The 22150-nt window shown below is 54.9% G+C and overlaps 2 protein-coding genes across 8 annotated transcripts; both read right to left on the bottom strand.

The window, feature by feature from the left end:
• Positions 1-1469: 1469 nt before the first annotated feature.
• Positions 1470-7240, bottom strand: LOC309682295 (uncharacterized protein). Of its 7 annotated transcripts, XR_014270103.1 has the most exons (6): positions 7135-7240; positions 5626-5718; positions 5393-5451; positions 3765-3931; positions 3213-3385; positions 1470-1902 (listed from the first exon to the last, which is right to left on the bottom strand). XR_014270103.1 is itself a non-coding variant. In XM_082496363.1 (5 exons), exons 1-4 carry the CDS (start codon positions 5802-5804, stop codon positions 3243-3245), a joined length of 435 nt encoding a protein of 144 aa, XP_082352489.1. In that variant the 5' UTR covers positions 5805-6888; the 3' UTR covers positions 1470-1902; positions 3213-3242. The 7 variants fall into 7 exon arrangements, 1 of the variants encoding a protein (XP_082352489.1); XR_014270104.1 differs by lacking the exon at positions 7135-7240 and having other exon boundaries at positions 3765-4622; positions 5626-6888; XR_014270105.1 differs by lacking the exon at positions 7135-7240 and having other exon boundaries at positions 5626-6888.
• A 6487-nt stretch (positions 7241-13727) lies between these two features.
• GLI1 (GLI family zinc finger 1) lies at positions 13728-21683 on the bottom strand (the record flags this gene model as incomplete). The annotated part of the gene is made up of 11 exons (XM_082496329.1): positions 13728-16016; positions 16382-16661; positions 16836-17084; positions 17535-17699; positions 18198-18347; positions 18972-19112; positions 19240-19341; positions 19445-19610; positions 19853-20048; positions 21322-21417; positions 21587-21683. The coding sequence occupies 11 exons, from the start codon at positions 21681-21683 to the stop codon at positions 13747-13749; spliced, it is 3912 nt and encodes a 1303-aa protein (XP_082352455.1). The 3' UTR covers positions 13728-13746.
• Positions 21684-22150: the final 467 nt, after the last annotated feature.

Here is a 22150-nt window from a genome sequence, read left to right as displayed (position 1 = left end):
GACATGACAGCAGTGAGTTGGCTACAAGGCTCAGTGCCCAAATGCAGCAGGACAGAGGGAGGAAAGGCAAGAGAAAAGCAGGAGGAAGGACAGAGAGAAGAGGTGTGGGACAAGGAGCCAGAAAACAGGACATTGCAAACGGGAGTGGGGCTGGCAGCGGGTCAGCCGTGACTGACGGGAGCTTCCGGTATTCTGGAGGACCGTGGAGCCATAGAGTTCAACGTCGGAGGTCTGACAAGAACTTCCGGTGTGCTGGAGGACTGCGGGACCGTAGAGATGACTTCTGGAGGACTGAAGGGCACTTCCGGTAGCTGGAGGACCGTGGGGCCATAGAGAGCAACTTCCGGAGGACTGACGGGCAGTTCCGGAGTGCTGGAGGACCGCGGGATGATAGAGATGGACTTCCGGAGGACTGACGGGCAGTTCCGGAGTGCTGGAGGACCGCGGGACGATAGAGATGGACTTCCGGAGGACTGACGGGCAGTTCCGGAGTGCTGGAGGACCGCGAGACGATAGAGATGGACTTCCGGAGGACTGACGGGCAGTTCCGGAGTGCTGGAGGACCGCGAGACGATAGAGATGGACTTCCGGAGGACTGACGGGCAGTTCCGGAGTACTGGAGGACCGCGGGACAATAGAGATGGACTTCCGGAGGACTCAGGGGCACTTCCGCGCGGCTCCGGAGTGCCGTTAGAGTCCGTACCGGAGCGCTGATGGCCGCTCTCGAGGCCGGGCGGGACAGCCGTCGCTGCGGGCAGGTGGCACGGAGGCTGCTCCAGGCGGCGGGGAGCCCGCGGGAGCCCCGCCGCTGCCGCTTTGCCCTCGGTCGCCGCACTGTCGGTGCCGACCCGGCCTCTGGGAGGACGCGCATGCACCCGAGCTGCACAGCTGACTCTTCGTGGCCGGGCGGCAGCGCCTAGCGCCCCAGTACGCATGCGCTACTCCCAGGCCGGCGGCAGCGCCCCGTTCGTTATCTGGCCCTGATGAACGCTGACCGGTCTCAGCCCGGTTTGTTCCACGCAGACCGAGAATCTGGGGGGGTTGGGGTATTTTTGGGCGGTGGTGGTGGCTCCCACTCTGTGGGCACGGTCTCTTCAAAAGGAATGGAGGGAGGACGAGATTTTAAATCCTTTCTATAAAGAGGCATTCTTTGCATTTTAAAAATGTTATATAGCTTTGACATTTACAATTACGTATCCATTTACACATATACATTTAGGGAATCTATATTATCTGTTTACACTTATACAGAATATCTTCTTAGACATATTTAGGGAATACATATAATCTGTTTACTCTTATATAGAATACCTGTTTAGACATATCTATTCTAAATTATATACTAACACTTCTTACATAGAACATCTAATTAACTACCTGTTTAAGCATATTAGACACTTTAGAATAGAAAAAGATTTTTAAAAGATTTATTTATAAAAAAGATATTAAAATCCTTTATGTAATACAGAATCACAATGGTTTGAGATACAGGTTTTTATTTTGAACTCCTTTTAAATACATAAACATTATTTATCAATATATATAAAAATTAGAGATTTTTCTCTATTTCAATGCCTCCTGCATATAGTTACAGGTTTTCACGTTTTTTAATCCCCAAATGAATTGTCATATGTTTTGGGGCTGTGACCCACCCTCTTTTAGGGTGACACACACCCCCATCCCCCACTGCATCATCGCCCCCCCCCGGTGACCTTGGGCTGCCCCAAATGACATCATCACTCGCACAGACACACACACTCCTTTTTATTCACCCCCCCAAAAAAGGCACAAAGCCACCGGATCCAGGGCTGGCCCCTTCCCCTCAGGGCGCTCAACCGCCGGAAGGTAAACCTGGGCAGGGGGGGGTCCACTGAGTGGCACCAGACACGTACGGCGAGACACCTGAGAAAAAAAAAAGCCCAAATTGTATTTCAGCAGATTAACAAAGAGCACCGAAGAAAGCAGAGGAATTCCCTCACACCGAGGGATGGGGCAGCAGCGGAGCCACAGGAGGGCTCCAGGGAAACAGCTCAGCGCGAAATACAGCACGGTCTTTCAAAGCCAGAGCTACTGGAACTCTTCCAGTCAGTATTACAACTAATCAGTGCCACTCTGAACACATTCCAAGCACGACAGTAAACCCTCTGGCTGGCCCTGGGAAACGCCTCCTCCGTTCCTTATGGCGCTGACGCGAGGACATCACCCTGCCAGGCTGCCGCAACAGGGCTGGGCCGTAACCAGAATCGACGCTATGGACCCCCCCAACAGCTACAGCCCTCGCACTGCCGCTGCTGCACACGTTGCTGGAGCCGGAAGAGAAGGGTAAAACTCTGAAGAGTTCAATGAACAAGAAAGAACAAAGGTCGCTCGTTCACTTTACGCTGAAAAGGTACGTGTATGCTTACAGATAGATAGATCTATCTCCAATAAAAGCGCATAACATTATAAAGTTATTTGACTTGCCTTTGGCACTAATTGAACCTGCCCAGCTGTTAATCGATACCATTAAACTGTCCATCTCCAAAATACACAGCTACAATTTGATCCGGGGGTTTGTGTGTGCTGCACAGTTAGCAGGGACACCTGGCCAGCTGCCCTGCCCAGGGGAGATGGTACTGAACTACCACGGCAAATGCACCGCTGACAGCCAGACAGAAACCCCGCTAACATTTGGTTGCCTATTTTTAAAGGTTTACTTTTTATACATTTTTTAAGACATCCCTGTTTTTAAAGCTTTAGAACAAATACCTAACTGCCTAAGTACACCTAATAAATTGTATGCTACAGCCATTTGGCAATTGCAGTTAGAACAATGGAAATCAGTTTGTAAATTATATGATTTTAACCTTTTTTAAAGTTAAATTTAGGATTAAAAAATCAGCAAGATAAAAAATCCCCCACATGGTTTTACTGGGGAGGGAGGATCAAATCCCCAGTGCTGCAATCCGTAAGGGTACCAAAAACTACTGGCAGATGGGCTGATGCTTTTGGCTGTGCTGAATATGCAGAGGAACATGTTTTTGATATCTCGCCTGTTACAACTGAGAACCCAAAGACCGGCAATGCCATCAGATTTGGAAGACGGGTGGCTCTGCTTGGGCCTTGGGAAGCAAATGGACTTTTTTCCCTTTTTTTTTTTTTTAATAAAAAAAAAAAGAAGAGCACGCAAAATCTTGTTGCCGAACAAGGACGTTACGGAAGAAATAACTCACCAAAAACACATCAGGAATCGCTGTCACCAGTTACAAGGCTGTAATGCTTCTTGGCAAAGCCTGGAAAACACGCAGAAGCCATGCCGATTTGTCCCGCTTTGTCCACGTCTCTTCTCTGACCTCAGCTGCTTTTCATACAGAGGCTAGTATCTCCGTAAGGTTCTCCGGTACTACTAGAAGGTATTTTAAAATAACTTGTTGATTGAAAAAGCATAAAGCTTGTATCACAAAAACAAAGTCTGTTTCTTCGGAACATCTGAACCCTTACAAACAGTTTCTCCCCTCTTTTAGTACAACATTATTTTCACAGTGACAGTTAACAGTAAGCTCACGGAAAGAGAAGATTATGCTTTCAGAAAGAGAAAATAAGCGAAAGGAAGTAAGCTTTGCATGGGCGCAACGTGCTCCAGAACACACCTTATTTTTAATGGTCGTGTTTAAATATTTCATTGAAAAACTACAGGAGGAGAGTCGGCACATCCTTCACATTAACTTCAGAGTCCACACATCAAGGACCTTCGGGAAAAATGCAGATGCACATCGGAGACATACCTCGTACTGGCAGACCACTCTGGATCCTTTCCATCCGTCCTGTACCATCACGGCAGAAGAAAGGATGACCGTAGACAAACAGTGGCAGTTGACAATCTGCCCTTTAGCGTAAAGCTGGGTAGGAATCTCAAGCTGCCTTCTCTCCTGAAGGTTTTTCAAGACAACAGCTGAGCGGAGGAAAAAGTATTTGGCATCACCTTTGGGACGGTGGTTGGTGCAGGCACTAAGAGCTCTGGCACTTTTTAGACAACCCTGCCTTTTGTTGACTCACCAGCAGCTTTAGTTACATTAGAGCCACTTTCTTCGATACATACAGGTGACAGACACAGGCACCTACATACTATTCCTCAAGCCTACATACAGCCAAGGTTTCCTCACCCTAGACGTCACAAGGTGAAGATTTTTTTTAAGGGTACAGCAACTGACACGTCCTTGTAAACTGTCTCCTCACAGAAAAACAATGATTTTTTTCCAGGCACTTTCTCCAAACAGTCAAGAGCTTTTAATACTGCTGTTGTGCCACCAAACCTGCTCAGCATCCCTGCCAGCTTTTGACTGCCCTTGGCCTTGGCACACGCTCTCTGCCATGTCCTAACAGCAGAAGTACGGCACACGCCCAGACCCCAGCACAACCCTGCCGGTGCCCATGCACACCATGCACAAGGAGCCCCTGAGCGTCCCTGCGAGCACAGCCACACGTGCAGGATCAGCTTCACCCACTCCGATTTCAGGGGATGCCGTTTCTGAAGCTTTAAACTGAAAGCCACCTCTTGACACTCAGCCACAGCAGAAGTCATCCATAATGAGAACTCCAAAGAAACGCAAATTGCAAACCCACAGCAGCAGCTTCAGAGATATCTAGACGAGGAACAAGGGAGAAAAATAAAGCAGCTTCATCTCGCACCCAGGAAAGCAGCAGAGAGAGAAAAGGGTCAGCATTCAGAGCCCTTACAGAAAAGGAACAACAGCCCCACTGCCGGTCGTTTATGGAGCAGCACACAGACAGAGGGACAGGTTTTGCTACACACAACCCTGAATTTCCTGAAAATTGATGTTGACCAAGAATACCCATTTGGAACATATTGCCAAACAACAATTTGGCAAAAAAAAATTTCATAGAATCATAGAATTGTCTAGGTTGGAAGGGACCTTTAAGATCATCCAGTCCAACCATCAACCTAACACCACCAAAACCACCACTAAACCATACCCCTAGATGCGTTTGACGCACACAATTTTTTGGTAACTTGCTATTTGCTTCCTTCAAAAATTCTACTTGTAGCCAAGTCTTTCACTACTGATTCAAGCACTTACCTTCCTGGTAGTACCAGCACATTTACACAGGCGAGTAACCTATAGGTCTTCTAAAATTATTCAGATTACAATTACAGCCATGAAAGAGGAGTGAAAGAGCAGAAAAGGAGAGGTCAGGCAGCAAAAGACCTCTGCAGGCTGCCACCAGGCAACATTACACTCTTTTTTTAAAAAAAAAAAAAACCACACTGCAATTTTTCATTGGCTTTTCTGCACTGGCAACAAATTTGCCTTTTCTGTGTGTTTGACACAGAGTATCTGTAGCCTCCCTGAACTCGCAAATGTTTCTCCCCACTCCCCCAGCATGCTATTACCTGAGCAGCCAGCAGAATCAACCGTGCAGGATTTTCTCCATATGATGCAGAAGGTGACACTGGGAAAACAGGAGATGAGAAATGACCCTGTTTGTCACAGCCACCCAACAGGGACAAGCCGCGGGACCCCACACACACCTCTGCCCTCAGGAGTGGGGCCCAGACAGGCCCCTGGTGCGGATTTAACCCCCCAGGCAAGAGGCCGGGCTCCTGCCAGCAGAAGGACCGCTCACCTCCCCGCTGCTCGGAGCTCCTCACTCAGGACAGCCCAGCCTGTGCCCGGCCGCTCTTCAGCCGTGCGGGGAATGGAGTCCAGCCTGCGGGTACTCCAGCCAACAAACGATCCAGCTAATTGCAGCTCCTCCTCATAACTGCTGCCAGTAGTCTCGTCTCTGGCTAATGCACGGTCCATACAGAGGACACCCCATCTCCCTCCAGCCCGTTTGCCACAGCTCTGGCTAATTGAAGCCCCAACTCTGCACTGAAGCTCCAGCTGATTGCAGCTCCTTCTGCTTACCAGTTCCAGCTATTTGCCAGAGTCTGGGCTTCTGACAAGGTCATCAATCAATCACCAGCATAACTCGAGTATTGCGATTAAACACCAGAGATGTACATGGTATAAATATTAATTAGTTTGTATTATTAATTACTTAATAACTGTTCTAAGCAGTGCACAAAGAACAGCTGGACTCAAAGAGGGCGTGCCAGGCCTGAAATGCACCTTTCCCCCCAGAGACCACCTCAGACACTGATTTCAGCCTGCTGCACGCCAGCCTCCCAAATTTTGGGGTCTGATGGAACCAGACCCCCACCTCTGAGGGGGGTCCACATACCTTGCCTACCCCCTGCTTTTCCCCTGCAGCCCCCCCACACACACACACACACCGTCCTACTCCCCTGCAAAAACAGCCAAACTGGAATCTGCTCTTGGACCCCAAAACAACTCACTTACCACCCATTTCTGAGTCCAAAACCCCAGCTGCTGGGCCTGCTCTCAAGCCCCAGAAACGCAGGACTTGAGCCCTGCTCCTCACTCCAAAGCCATACAACTCCATCTGTTTCTCGGCCCCAAAACCAGCCCTGGCAGCCTGCTTCCAGCCCCAGGAAAGCTGGGGCCTTCCTCCTTCTGACCTGCCCTCCATTTCGAGCCCCAAACCGGCTCACCCTCTCTGCTTCCTCACCCCCTCGGCAGTCCCCGCGGGCCACGCTGAGGGCCGGGGGAGGCGCAGCCACTCCACAGCCCGCTATCCCCGGGGCCCACAGGCGCTTTTAGGAAGCGCTGGGCAACTGCGGAGGGCCCGGGCCCACCTCACTGCGGGGCAGCGCCAGCACGGCCCGGGCGCCGCTTCACTATCGCCCTTTCGAGCTTCATTTCTCCGGCACCACCAGCGCCGCACCCCAAACCGCCAAGGCCGAAGGGACGCCGCGGGGAGCCGGGCCCAGCCACCCCCGCTCCGAGCCCAGCGCGGCCCAGTTCCCCCCCTGCTCCCCCAAGAAGCCCCGGCCGTGGCGGCGGCAGCCGGGGCCCTTCCCCGCCCGTGCGGGCACCGGGACCTGCCCGCCGCCGCCCGAGCCGCGCCAAGAGCGGCAGAGGCTGCCCGGGAGCAGCTGAGAGCCGGGCGGGGCCGCCCCTGCTCTGCCCGGGCGGACGCGGGCTCGGCCGCAAGCACCCGCCACCGACCCCGGGGCAGCGCTCGGCCCGGGGCTGCTGCCGTCCCCGGGAGGGTAGAGCCCAGACTCACCTGCCGAGGCCCCGGCCGGGAGATGCCACAACCCGCCCGCCGCCCCTCACCCTCCCCGGTGCGGCTCCCACTGCCCCGCAGCCCAGAACGGAACCGAACGGAACGGAACTCAGCGACCGGACCCGCCGCCGCTCTTCTGGGCACGCGCGGGCGGGGGAGGCGGGGCCGAGGCGGCGATGGCTCTTCGTCCCCGTTCCCGCAGGTCCAAAGTCCCGATTTGGGGGAGTCGGAAAAGGGGGGAAAGTAGAAGGGGGAAGGGGCAGCTTTTGAAAGCGCTTTGATGTCTCCAATAGAGATTAGAGGGCGGGGTCGAGCTTTTAAATGCTTGCTATAAATAGGCTTTCGTTCTGTTTTAAAAACCTCACATAACATAGACATTTAAACTTTTGTATCTCTTTGGGAGCTGGAGTAAGGAGAGGCACTAGTAGCACGTGGCTGGAGCGTAACCTCATACAGACTGCACGCTAATACTGTTGCGCCCTCTCCAACAAGCTCTTTGCTTCATCCCAACTCAGCATTACTCCAGCACAACTCCCGTGCTCCAGCCTCCCGTGTGCACAGCTCTGATCACAGGCACCACCAGTTCACACCTCTGCACAATCACTGTGCTGGCACAGTCGCAGCAACAAGTAGCCCCTGCTTGGGGAAGCACACAACAGCTGTCGACAGACAGGGAGTATATTCTTCACTTTGATAAAACAAGAAAGTAAACTAAAATACTTGCTCAAGTGATTATGATTTATGTTAGAGACAGAAGTTGCTCCTCCCCACAGTACTGCCTCTGATAAACGTACCCCCGTCCCCATCACTTTGCCCTGCTCCTGCCACTCCTCTCCACCTCAGTCATCCAGGGCAGCTGGTTCTCGCCTGCATGGTCCTTCATGTGCTGCCCCTGGTCCCTCCTCTCTGGCCCGCACTGGCAGCCCAGGCACCCTTGCCCAGTGCTTATCTGGGAAGACCCGGTGCCATCTCGGGCAGAATGGAGGGCAAGGAGAAGGGTGTCCCTCCACACCGCGTGCCTGAGCACAGCAGCACCAATGACGCATCCCAGGATCCCTGTGACAGAGACAGCAGAAGGCTCTGAGGCACGATCAGACCTTTGGATGGCTTCTGAAGCAAAGGATGGAGGTAATGGGGGGGGGGCTTGAGGTCTGACAGAGGAGCCCAGAGAGAGAGGACAAAAGGAGCAGTTCAGGACACAAGGAAGACCTCCGGAGGGGATTTGAAGAGACGAGAGAGGCTCAGAGTGCACTACAGAGACAAGAAGGGACCAGACAGACCAAAGGCAGCTCAGGAATCAGGAGGGAATCTGAGCAGAGTACACGTGTCCTCAGGGGGCAGGGACAGAACAGAGGCAACCTTGATGGCTCTTCATGCTCTGCAGCACAAAGGAAGCCTGGGGATGGTCCCAAGGAGACTAAAGGGGTCTAAAGGAGGTGAGAGGGGGCAAAAGAAAGCTCTGGGACACAATGAGAGACAAAGGAGGTCTTGTGATGACACTAGAGGGGTCCTAAAAGGACTACACATGCAGGAAAAGGCTCACAGGGAGCAATGGGGCCTCAGGACAGCCTCTTTGTACAGCACAGAGGGCCTAGAGGGGCTCAAAGACCAAAAGAAGGGTGGTACAAGATGGAGGAGAAGGCCCAGAGTCTTTTAGGTGATTTTGGAGGTCCTTCAGCAGTCACAGTGCTGTCCACATTTTCCCTGAGAACACTCTCGCGTGCCACACCAACAGGACAGTTCTGCGCTGTCCCCTCCTGTTACCACCTGTTAAAGCAGACTCTGAAACATAAGTTTACTTTGAGCTTTTGCTGTTTATCAAGAACATAAAATCAGGAAGAAGCACTGAGGATAAATTCCACCTTATCTTTAAGTTTACATGCTTTTATACATTCAGACAAACCATAAATACTGCAGATAAGGGAAAACTTCTCACTTAGGGATTAGAATCTTGGTTGATCGCTAACTAAGGATACGGTTTAGGGATAGAGGGATAGAAAGAGATGAATGGGGAGCAGGACAGAGGAATACAGAGAGAGAGAGAAAGACAGGGAGCAGAACATACAGAGATAGAGAAAAAGAAGGACAGGGAACAAGCCAGAGGGAAATTAAGAAAGGGGAAAAAAAAAAAAAAGAAAAGGCATGCAGATCAGGACAAAGATAAGGAAAAAAAAAGAGATCAGCAGCGGGATGGAGGTGGAGGAAGAGTAAAAGGTCTAAGGAGCAGGACAGAGGATACAAGAGAGAGCCAGCTGGATGGGGGGATACAGCAAGAAACAATGAGACAGGCAGCAGGACAGAGAGATACAGACAGAAAAGGTGGGGACAAGAAGCAGGACAGAGGGACAGTGAGAGAAAAAAAGAGAGAGGGAGCTGGATAGAGATGGACAAAGAAGCATTAGGGACAGAGGGACTGTTGTAGTTTAACTCCAGAAGGCAGCTCAGCACCACGCAGCCACTTGCTCATTTCCCCCCAGTGGGATGGGGGAGAGAACAGGAAGGGCAAAAGTTAGAAAAATTGTGGGCTGAGATAAAAATAGTTTTAATAGGTAAAGCAGAAGCTGCACGCGCAAGCGAAACAAAATAAGGAATTCATTCACTACTTGCCATTGGCAGGCAGGTGTTTAGCTATTTGCAGGAAAACAGGGCCCCATCGGACATAATGGTGGCTTGTGCAGACAAATGCCATCACGTCAAACATCCCATCCTTCCCCCAGCTTTTACTGCTGAGCATGATGTCACAGGGGTCTGGGAGATCCCTTTGGTCAGTTGGGGTCAACTGTCCTGGCTGTGTCCCCTCCCAGCCTCTTGCCCACCGCCCAGCCTGCTCTCTGGCAGGGCAGGGTGAGAAACAGAGGCAGCCTTGGTGCTGTGAATGCACTGTTATGAATGCTTTTTTCATCACAAATCCAAACCATAGCCCCATGCAAACTACTATGAAGAAATTAACTCCATCCCAGACAAAACCAGTACAGGGACAGATAAAGAGAGTGATAGGATCAGGACACAGAGAAAGAAAAATCAGCAATGAGCAGCAGGACAGAGGGATAGAGAGGGAGAAAGAAGGACAGGAGGACACTCGTAGGGATACAGAAAACTGGTGAGAGACAGGGAGCCAGAAAGTGGGATTCAGAGAACAAAAGAGGGACAGGAAGCAGTACACTGGGACACAGACAGAACAAAAATGACAGGGAGAAAGACGGAGAGATGGAGCAATAAAAGACAGGGACAGAGAGCAGGATGAAGATGGAGCAGTAAGTAATAGAGAGACAAGGATGGGGGGGGGGGATAAGGACAGAAAGAAAAGTAGAGTAAGCAAGACATCAAAAAAGGGGAAGGGAACAGGACAAAGCCACCTCGGGGGGGGGGAAGACCCTGGGAGGTGGAGGCAGCCCTGGACACCTGGGTCCCTTGCCCGCCCCAGGGACACGTGCGTACATGGGCAAGGAGCAGGTAATATTTATGTTAACAGTAAGTTAAAACTACAAGAACCTGCAAATGGGCACGACACAAGGCAAAAAGTGGGATGCAGGGGGGTTGGGTCCCAGGAGTCCTGGAAGGAGAAGAGGGTCCCAAGAATCCCAGGGCTGGGAATGCCAGAGAAGAATTGGAAATAAATAGGAACTGAAACCATTGAAAAGCAAGAAATTATCCCAATGGAGAAGAGATAATAAATAATAATAGCAATAACAACAACAATAATAATAGATAATGATGACAAAAACGATGGGGCTGCTATGGGGAGCTCAGCCTGTTGGGGGAAGGAGCTGAGGGTTTCAGGGCTTTTCTGGCCAGGGCACTAGAACCAGTCAGCAAAAGCACCCACCCCAGCAAGCTGAGGAGGTTGGAGCAAAACTGCCATTTTGGGGTATTTGGAGAAGGGTGGGGGCAGGGGAGAGTGGACAAGACCCTCCTGGTTTGGGGGTGCTGCAAGCTCAGGGGCGGCAGGACCTCCTGGCAGCCTCGACCTGATTGAGGCCACGTTAGTGCCATCGTGTCCCCCCAAACCTGCTGTGACCTGGCTTGGGGATCAGCACCTCTGGCCCTGCCTCCAAACGACTGGGGAGGTACATAGATTCCCACACCCCTCAACTTCCCTCCGCAGGGGTGGTTATGGGGGACTTCAGAGGATTTTTTATTCTTTTTTTCCCTTCCTTCTTCTCTTACAAAAATAGATGGTTTTGTGTCTGTTGCTCTGGGTGAATCACCGTTCACTGCGTTGGCCTCTCTCCTCGCTACCGTTAGTGCTACCATTATTGTTATTATTCACTGTTCGTTCTTTCTCCCCAAAAAGCTCCCCTCACCAACTTTCCCACATGCTTTACCGCCGTCCCCAATAGCGCGCAGCCGAGCCCCAGCGACGCCGGCAGAGCGCTCGGGGAACCGCCCCGCCGGGCAGTCCGAAACGGCGGCGGAGCAGGCGCCTGCCCTTTTCCAACCGGCCGGCGCCCGGGATGCCGGAGAACGGGAACGGGGACCGGGGAAGGCGGCCCCGCAGCGCCAGGGAGCGAGGGCTGTCCCGCGAGCCGCGGCGGGGCGGGCGGCGGAGGGGAGGGACTGCCCCCTTTCCCCGCTTGCGGTCGCGTGCGGCCGCTGCGCGCGCAGCGCCCTCGGCTCGCTCCGGGCTGTGGCTGAGCCGACGCCCTGAAGACGCCGGTTCCCGGTACCGGCCCCGGCCCCGGCCCCGGAAGGGGCGCAGGGACCCTCGTAACCGCCCGGCAAACAGAGCGGCGGGCCACGAAGGAGGCGCCGGAGCGAGCCCCTGCGACCCTGAACGCTCCCCGCGCGTCTGAGGCGCAGCCCTGCGGGGCAGGAGGAGCCTCGGGGCCCTCGGGCAGCACCCGCGGTGGGGAAAGTCCCGCAGCCCTTGGGGCCACCCTGGCCAGAGAGACCCCGCAGCACCGGGAAAGCCCCAGAAACACACACACACACACACACACACCCCCAAGACTCTGGCAGGACACCTTCAGACCCTGAAGGAACCGCAGTTGGACCGAGAACAGGCCCAGGGACCAGGAAGGGTGCTCTTGAGCATGACTTGGAGGTTCTGGAAAAGCCCAGAGAATCTGCAGGAGCCTCGGACTAACTGGGAATGCCCCAGCACACTTGAAGCAGCTCAAGCAGCACAAGGACATCCACTCAGAAACCTGGAGAGCAGCCCCAGCAATATCCCAACAGCCTGGAAAGAGCCTTGGAGCACCCCCACAGACACCATGATGGCCTAAACTACCCAATTTATAGATTTGAAATGGCCTTGAACACACAGAGCGTGCCCTTAGCAGTCTTGACAAGTCCAGCCAGCTTGCAGAAGCAGCAAGGCAGCCCTCAGAAAGAACACTGGAGAACACGTAGCAGCTCAGAGACATCAAAAGGCCACCCACAGACCTCAGAAAAGCCCCAGTGCAGCCCCAAACACACCTAGACAGTCCCGGAAACCCTACAAAGAGTCCCCAGCACTTAAAGCAGACCTACAGGTGCCAAGGTGGCACCCTGATGCCTGAGGAAGAGCTGAGAGTAGCCCACAGAGATGCCAAGATGGTCTGAAAGAAAAGTCTCAGACCCAGGCATAACCCCAGAGGCACCGAGCCATACCTTGAGGCTATGTCTTCAAGTGTATATGGGTCTTGCTGTGCTTCTGCCAGTGCTTTTGTTCCATGCTGCCAGGTCTGCAACATGGGGGCAACACTGCCCTTTCTGCCCCCCACCCCTGCATCTGGAATCAGTGTGTGGTTGGCCCATGCAGCACATGCTGTGGCTGGATCCCCAGCCCAAAGAGAGGAGTGCTTCCCCAGGACTCGGCACAAGTGGGTCTTGGTCCCAGAAGAGGGAAAGAGGTAGCATAGGGTGCGTACACCACACAGGGGTCCAGTTTGGAGCTCATCTGTAGTGATAAAAAAGCACACAGCTCAGACTCCCCTGAGAACAGGTTTAATGGGGAGGGGAGGCACTGCTGTTTCTTTCAAATAAAAGAAAGACTGGGATAACACCCACAGGAGAGACATACACATATGCACACTATGTACAGAGCGACACAGGCAGTGCCAAGCACCCCAAGCCCCCCGCCACCATCCTTGTGGTGAATGGCCTCCCCTTTCTCCCTCCTTAAGGGCGGGGGGGGGGGCTTGCCAAGCAAGGACTAATTGCAGTCATGACAAAGAGTGGGATTTAAGGCGGGGGCGATGACGATGATGACACGATGACAGTGGGAGCATAGGGATGGGGCCTGCCCAAAGGGTTGGGGAGGGCGGAACTCTTTGGTTTTGACATTAAGACTGCACAAGGCCACCGTGTCCAGTGGGCCAGGGGAGGCAGGGAAAGGTTCCAGGCACTGGAATGAAAGGGCTCTGTAAAACCAGTTCCCCCCACAAAAGGTGACCTGAAGTGCCTGATCAGGGTTGCGGCTGTGTCTGGGACCCAGCAACATTCCTCCCCTGAAAGAACCTGACGCTCACAGACCGGAGAAGGGGAGATGCCAGGCATGTTTCTCCCTGTTCCCCCCACCCCCAGGCATAAATCTGCATGTGAGAAGGTATTTCATACCTCTGCCCAAAGGTGGTCTGCCCCCCACCCCCAGCTGCAGACATGCCCACCTGGATGGCTGGTACCTCCTAGTTAGCACAGGGAGTTGAGGAAATGGCTCTCCCCTGCCAGAGTGCTCAACACGGAGCTCATGTCACCCACAGCCATGTTGGCACCGCCAGAGGCAGGAAACAGGAGGCCACCAGCAGGGCTCGGGGACCCAGGCAGCACTGCAGGTGTCTCCGGGTCTTCTACGATCGCAGCAAAGTCAAGGTGCGTGTTCTCCAGGTCCAGGGAGTCCAGGCTGTTGGCCACCTGCTCTCCCGAATCCGGGTAGTAGTATGAGCTGCCTTTGAGTCCTTCCAAACTCCCACCATAATGCCCGGGACCCCCACAGCTTGCTGCCGTTTGGCCCAGCAGCTTGTGCCCACCTTTGCCCACCTGCAGATGTGTGCCCTGGCCCGGGTAATATAGCAGGGCTTTACCAGGCCCCTCAGGTGTGGGTCGGGCAGGGGGTAAGCGAAGTACACGCCGGGAGCTGGCTTCCACTCCCTCATAGGGATGACTGAGCTGAGGCAGGTTGCCTGCATAGCTCAGACTGTTTTGGTGGCTGGGCGGTTTAGAGCCACCAGGCGGGTGTGGCAGCATCTCTGGGTTGAAGCATGGGGAATTTAGGTGTGTGGTCTCTGTCAGACCCTGCAGGTGGTCTGGTTTGGCTTGGTAACCAGAGTACTTGGGGCTGAGGTATGGTGGCACTTGCATGGCTTGGCACTGCCCAGGTTCACTGCCCAGCCCCATATCAGCCTCCCCTCCTTTGGAGGCTAGTTGGTCTCCCCACATCAGAGCCTGCTGGGCCTGCACATAGCTACGGACCATCACTTCTTTGGTCTGCATGGTGGGTGTCTGGGCTCTTCTACCACCCGGGCTCAACATGCCCATATAACTGGCAGGTGCCTGTTCCTCAGACTGGTAACCACCAGGCCCTACATTCATGGCTTGGCCAAACGATGCAGGAGCCTGCATGGGCCCTGCAAGCTTGGTGTTCTGGCAGGGAGCAAGTGCTGGGGCAGGTGCTGGGTAACGCTGCTCAGATTTGATCTGCAGTCGGTCAAGCCGGTGCCCCCCAGAAAATCCACTGTCCTGCCACGAGCTCACGAGTTTGAGTTGCTGCCCACAAGACCTGGGTAGTGGGTACTCAGTACTTTGATGGTGACGGTGTGGCCCAGACATGGTGGCAGCAGAGGCACTGACACTCAGCTGACCGGAACTCATCTCCAGATTGCCTTGGGGGGGTTCATCCCAAGTAGCTGGCATGGTCCTGTTGCCAGCATGCATACTCGTGAAGTGCTGGTTCATCTGGCACTGAGGGAGGGAGAATTCAGACTGAAGGAACCCCTCCTCCATGTCCCCTTGCCCTCCTGGGTTCAGCTGCATACCCCTCGTGGTCCGGTGAGCGCCACCATAGAGGCCTTCACAGGGGAGCTCCACACCTGTCCCCTGGCATGGGAAGCTTTCCTCGGGGTAGTTCAAGTACTGTTCCATCTCTAGCAAGCCAGATTCCGGGCCCGGGCCAGGGCCCTCTATGCTCACACTCTCCAGGAATACATTTTCACTGATGCTGGGTGGGCGTGGGGAGAAGACATGGCGCTGAAGGTTGGCATCAGAACCACCCAAGGGCTGCAAAGCAGTTCTGTCCACTCCTGGCACGTTCACATTACCCATGCTCTTAAAACGATGCACCTTGGGCACAGCATGAGGGTTGGCCGCAGTCCGGGCAGGATCGCTGGCCCGCCGCACGCCATTCCGAGGCACCAGGTGAGGGGGAACATTACCTGCATAGCCAGGGTAGTCATTGGAACTGTGCCTTCGCAGCAAACCATTTGCAAGGCAGCAGGGCTCGGCTGGCCCAAGGTATTCCCCAGGTAAGCTGCTGTGGCCACCCATGCCCACCCGCTCCATGCTGGGCAGCGGGGTTGGAGGTGGGCCACCTGTGGCTGCAGCATATTTGGCCTTGAGACGGTAGTGCTGGGCCGGGGTAAGGCTGCCCACACCTGGCAGCCCTCCACAGTGGCTGGCACCACTGGAGCGTCGCGATGCATCCGGAGAGATGGGGTCATAGCCGTCTGCTAGGCCTGCCCCGCCAGGCATTGCCCCGGCCTCGCCACCCAGACATCGCCCAGTCAGGTACGGGGACACCAGGGACGAACGCCGGCTCACTGTGTAGGCTGAGCTTACAGTACTGGTGGCACTGCTCCGGCGCTCGTTCAGTGGCATCCCCATCTCTGCTGCCGACAGCTCCGCAATGCGCCGGTGCGAGGCAGCTGGTGGCGGCACGGAGACCCCAGGCACCTCCCCAGGCAGGCCTGAGGAAAGAAAAGGAGGAATTACACCAGGGCACTCAGGACACAACAGCATGGCACCAGCGGTCAAAGGAGGAACAAGGCAGCCACCAGGATGTGGCCTCTTCCGTGGTTAGTGCCTGGTAGGACAGGAATCAGATTCAACTGGTTGCAACAAAGAGGGGGGCAGAAGATAATTCAGAATCATTTAGGTTGGAAAAGACCTTTAGGATCATTGAGTCCAAAGATGGAGCACAGCCCAGATATAGGGGTCCGCCACTAGTGAAAGGAAGGTGTGGAAACCTCTCTGGCTGCAAACCAGACCTCTCTTGACACAGTGCCCATGGGACTGGCCCTGCATTCAGGTGGGAGGGAAACCACAGTCTCACCGGCTCCGGGGATGGCAGGCAAATTCAGGCCCTTGGTAGCTGATGGCTTCCTCATCTGCTTCAGTTTGTCAATGCGAAGATTTTCTAGCTTGTGGAGGGCCATGAGCCCCGAGGTGCCCATGGGCTCACTGGGCAGCACATCCTCCAGCGTGGACAGATCCTCGTAGCTCCCACCTGCGTTGCCTGCCATCTCCACCCCACTGTCATTGTTGGTGGTGCTGCCGAGTGGGGAGTGGTCACTGCTGCACGATGACATCCCACTGGGGCTGGGCTGCGGCTTCTAGGTGGTACCCAAAACATTAACCAAGAAAAAGGGGGTCAGATATCCACGACGCACTTAATGCAACCTGTGCTTGCACCCTGCCAGACATGGAGATGATTCCTCTACTATGCAAACTGACTCCTCTGACAGGCCCGGCCCTGCCTCCCCGTCATCACACCCCCAACTCCTTACCAAGGCCAAGTCAGGCACCAAGAGTTTGCTGTCATCCTTACGGGCCTCACTGGGGCCATTTATGTCTTTCTCCTGCTTCATGTCTGGGGGGCCACCAGGGGTGGGCAGTGCACGGCCTGACACAACATCCCCTCGGTGCTTCTTGGTGACGTGGGCGTCAGGGCCGTGCACTGTCTTCACATGTTTGCGCAGGGAACTGGGGTCTGTGTAGCGCTTGGTGCAGCCTGGAATCTTGCACACGTAGGGCTTCTGTCAGGAAAAAACGGTAGGCACGGTGGAGGGAGGGTATTAGCTCCGACTAGAGACCCCTCCCAACAAAGTACCAGCTGGGCATGAAATAAATCTTCTTCCCTTCCCTCTTGAGTCGGCCTGGGAACAGAGGGTGGGAAGGGATAAAAGAGGCTGAGTCCCCTTGGCGTTAGGTGCTACAGCAGGACCCTGGAGGAGGTCCTAGGGAGCCAGAGGAAGAATGCAAGGACAGCACTCCACAGGAGGAGGGCAGGGGGTAAAGGGACCCCGGTGGGGATGCAGGTGACCCAGGGAGCAGGGGGCTGTACTTTATTAGAGCAGGCAAGGAGGGAGTTAGGGCACACAGGAAAAGAAAAAAACAGGGATCCAGGGAGTTTACAGAGTACAGGACTAACCAGGAGGCATTTGGGGAGCCCAAAGGGGTGCAAAGAGCCCCAGATGGATCTGTACCTCATTGGAGTGAGTGCGGTTTTGATGCTTGGCTCGGTCCGAAGCATTGGAGAAGGCCTTGTTGCAACCCTCGTGTTCACACACGTAGGGTTTTTCACCCGTGTGTGAGCGTAGATGCGTCTTGAGGTTCTCCAGGCGTGAGTAGGCTTTGTTACAGCCCTCAAACTGCGCAGGCAAGCAGGGTGAAACATGCCACACACCTTCAACAGACCCTGAACCACATCACCCCCAAACTACACACCCACAGCACGTCTGCCATGGACATGTATCACACCTGCCAGCCAATGCACAACACACTTGCCCTCCTTCAGGTACACGCCCTCACACTGCACAGCCCTTTATCCTTCCGGCCTATGTCATGCCACCTCACTAGGCACTGGCCACACGGCCATGCGGTACCCAGCCTGCTACATATGTCTTTACCTCATGTGCATCTCTGCCATGCCATTGATCACACGGGCTCTGGCCTGACACACATGAACCCCGCTCTCCCATGCACTACCATGCTCCTGATCACCCTGTCTGTCCCACCTCATTTTCCCCACCACATGTTCCCCTCAATGCCATATATCAGACAAGCCAGCTCGCCCCCTGCCCTGAGCTCTGCCTGGTGCAAGGCACCACAGCTTAGCTGAGGTCTTGCAAAGGCTCCTGTCAGCTCACCGTGCATTTGTGAGGTTTCTCGCCTGTGTGACGTCGCATGTGCACCACCAACATGTACTGAGCTTTGAAGGGCCTCTGCTCCCGGGAACATGCTGCCCAGTGGCACACGAACTCCTTCTTCTCCCCATGGATGTGCTCATTGTTGATGTGCTGAGGAGAGAGGGGCACCACTGATGGCATCGAGAAGGGCAACAAGGGACAGGGAGATACAGGTGTCTTAAGAGAATATCATGGGAGAAATGGACACAGAGGAACCGGAATGGTGGGTGGGGACACCAGAGGTTAGGGAAAAACAGTGGTGAGATAGTGTCTGGAGGAGGCAGGGGATACAGGAGATGGCTGGGGGCTATTTTGGGAGGATCAAGAGAAGACATAGGGGTCAAGGTGGTCTGGGGGGTGGTCAAGGGGATATAGGAGAGTTGGAGCGTCTGGAGGGAGACAAAGAGCAAAGGAGGAAGTCTGGATGCACCAGTCCTTCAGGAGAGCTGCCCCAGGGGTGAGGAAGGCCAGACTGGATGTTCCCCCTAGGAGTATGGTATGGAACGGTCACGAAGAACTTGTCTACAAGAAGTGGAGGATGCACATCCCTCCCTTCCTAGGGGCAACTTCCAACATCCTGCACCTGTGTGGTGAGTTCTCAGCAGGGGGGAGCGGGGAGCGGCCCAGTATAGGACAGTCTTAGAGTAGGAGTCGTGGGTTGACACAGGGGGATGCCAGCCAGCAGCCTGAGAGCAGGTTCTGGGACTGGGTGTACCCAGGCGGGACATAACTCACGTGCACCAGCTGCTCCTGCGTATCGAACTCCTTGGCACAGCCATCCCAGTAGCAATTGGTTTCATACACAGTCTCAGACTCAGGTTTCCCATCTTCCTTCTCCAGATCTTCCCGAACATCAAGCATCCCCAGCAAGGGGTCCTGGGGGAGCACAGGCAGATGAGCACTCCCAGGTACGACCCTTCGTGCTCCCCATTACTGGGAGTGGTGCCAGGGAGGAGCATATAGCCCTGGGGAAGTGGAGGGCATCTCAAGGCCTGGAGAGTACCTGGGTGCCTGTGGAAGCTGGACTGGAGATGTCACCCTCAGATCTCTCCTCGGGGTATTTTACAGTCAGGGGGCTGCTCAGGCTCCACTCCAACTTTAGCTGCTACCAGCGCAGGGTGAAAGTGGAAATCAGTCAGCACTGAGATGCCCACTGGCCCACTGCTTATATGGGATGCACCACTTATATGGATGCAAGGCCCCCTTACCTGGCAGTGTTTGAGGGTCCCACGAGCTGGGGCATGGTGCAGGAGCCCTGGGAGGGTGGACACGTGTTCATGGGAGCTACGTGGTGGTGGTGGTGGCGGTGTGTGGCTGTACAGGTGGCCTTGGCCCTTCTGCTGACCCGGTGGACTCTGGTACCCCAGTGACGGACTGCAAAGAGCAGAAGGGATGAGTAGATGACACCATTCATCAGAGGACAGAAATTTAGGTCTTCTGAGCCAGGGATTCCAGGTGTCTGAACTCCCGGCTGCTCCTTCCCTAACCCACAGTCCCACTCTGCTCCCGCCTTCCCTAGCCCTCAGCCCAGGCACTCCCCAAATTGGGAATTGGCATTCAGGCTCCCATACTGACAGGCTGCATGCATGCCAGCAGGGCTGAAGTCTGGTGCCCACCTGATGGTGCTGATGGAGAGGTGGCCATAGGAGCCACTGGCAGAGGCGCAGCGGGAGTTGATGAACGCAACGAGGGAGTTGGGTGAGGTGCGGATTACCGTCTGCAGGTCAATGCTAGAGTCTGACAGGGGTGAGATGGACAGTGCCCGCTTCTTGCCCAGTTTGCCTGCACCACGGGGCGTTGAGAACCGTGAGCCTGGGATAGCAGCAGAGAGTGGGGGGCACTCCTCTCAGCATGGGTCCTAGGAGGCTGAAGAAACCCCCAAGGACACAAGCCTGGTGCTTTGGAGCCTGGAGGAGTACCCTGCATGTGCCAGCTAGCTTCTGATATAGAATAGAATAGAATAGAATAGAATAGAATAGAATAGAATAGAATAGAATAGAATAGAATAGAATATTTCAGTTGGAAGTGACCTACAATGATCATCTAGTCCAACTGCCTGACCAATTTGGGCTGACAAAAAGTTAAAGCATGGTATTAAGGGCATTGTCTAAATGCCTCTTAAACACTGACAGGCTTGGGGCATCGACCGCCTCTCTAGAAAGCCTCTTCCAGTGTTTGAACACCCTCTTGGTAAAGAAATGCTTCCTAATGTCCAGCCTAAACCTGTCCTGGCGCAGCTTTGAACCATTCCCATGTGTCCTATCATTGCATACCAGGAGAAGAGCTCAACACCACCCTCTCCATGTCCCCTCCTCAGGAAGCTGTAGGGAGCAATGAGGTTGCCCCTTAGCCTCCTTTTCTCTGAACTAGACTTGTCCAATGTTCTTAGCCACTCCTCACAGGACATGCCTTCCAGCCCTGTCACCAGCTTTGTTGCCCTCCTCTGGATGTACTCAAGGACATTCACATCCTTCTTAAACAGTGGGGCCCAGAACTGCACACAGCACTCAACGTGAGGCCGCACCAATGCAAAATACAGCAGGATAATCCCCTCTTTTGACCAGCTGTTTGTGCTGTGTTTGATGCACCCCAGGATGCAGTTTGCCCTCTTGGCTACCAGGGCACACTGCTGGCTCCTATCGTGCCTGCTGCTGACCAGTGCCCCCAGGTCCCTTTCTGCAGGGCTGCTCTCCAGCTACTCCTCTCCCAATGTACACTTGTTGCTGGCTTTGGACTGTGGCAAAGCTCAAAAGTGTCCTCCCCTGCCTACCACAGCCATCAATGTCCCTGGGGGGTATCTGAGGCCTTTATCACAGGCGTACTCCCTGCAGTAGCTGATATCATCCCAAGAAAAGTGCCCAATCCCCTTGGCCACAGCCAACACAAATCCTCCTGTTCACACAGGCACTGCTGTTCCAGGAAAGACACCTGAAGCCCCAGCAGTCTCCTCCATCATCACAGGCGTTCCTGTCCCCAGCACTGCCTGAACACCCTCGGCACACACACCTGTGCTGCTGACACAAAGCAAACCCAGGAGATGCCTAAACCCCTACCTACTCCCTATCCCCCAAGACTGGAGACTTACCATCACCACTGCCTGGGTGCTCGGTTCCTGGCACCAACCCATAACCACGGTGACTGTTCATGAGGTTTGTCTGATGGCATAAGGGGAAATCAAGTCCTGGTAGAGGGGAGGAGAAAGACGCGAAGACATATTAGGGTGGGTGGCACAAGGGGGAGAGGAAATCCCCAGAGCACCCCTGAACCAAGGACTGAGTCTGATGTCGGGTGCCCCTCGCAGGCACTGTTGGGGCCCAGGCACTGGTCAGGACGAGGGGGCTACGACCGACCTTGTGGCCCTGGGGCACCGGGGGCTGGTCCGTGCGGTGGGCGCAGGCAGCAGTGCTCAGCGTAGCCAGCGGCCGGAGTGCTGCCAGGGTTGAACATGTCGCGGCGGGGCCTGGCCGGGCTCAGGAGCACATCTGGTCCTCGCCGAGGGGCTGGAGCCGGTCGGGGCCTGAGGAGGACAGGGGTGGGCTGCCGGCCCCGCCCGCTCCTCCCGCGCAGCCCCGTGCCCGCCAGGGGGCGCCGCAGCACAGAGCAGCAGCGGGAGCTCCCGCGCCATCCCCGGAGCGCCCCCCCTCCCGTCACGGAGGTGCTCCCGAGGCCCCGCACCCCCTCACCGCGGCCCTCCACCCACCCACACCTGCCCAGGGCGCACAACCCCTCTGCACTGCCGCTGCACGCCAGACCCCACCGCGGCAAAGCCCACGGCAAAGCCAAGTCCCGGGGGCACTGCCAAGGGGAGGGCAGGTGACAAAGGGGAAACCCTGCCCGCCCCCATTTTGGGGCGCAGATGTGAACGACGAGGGTCCTAGGCGGAGGAACCGGGCTAGAGGGTATCTGACTCAGCA

This window comes from Vanellus vanellus (assembly GCF_965231255.1).
Source record: "Vanellus vanellus genome assembly, chromosome: 28".
NCBI lineage: Eukaryota > Metazoa > Chordata > Aves > Charadriiformes > Charadriidae > Vanellus > Vanellus vanellus.
This window is presented reverse-complemented; position numbering and strand designations above follow the sequence as displayed.

Excerpts from the sequence above, each read along its gene's own strand:
- LOC309682295 (XM_082496363.1), bottom strand. The coding sequence starts at position 5,804 with ATGGACCGTGCATTAGCCAGAGACGAGACTACTGGCAGCAGTTATGAG. Across the intron at positions 3,932-5,392 it reads TGATTCTGCTGGCTGCTCAG|CTGTTGTCTTGAAAAACCTT; the intron begins GTAATAGCATGC and ends TCCTCCGCTCAG. Across the intron at positions 3,273-3,764 it reads GAGTGGTCTGCCAGTACGAG|GCTTTGCCAAGAAGCATTAC; the intron begins GTATGTCTCCGA and ends CGTGTTTTCCAG.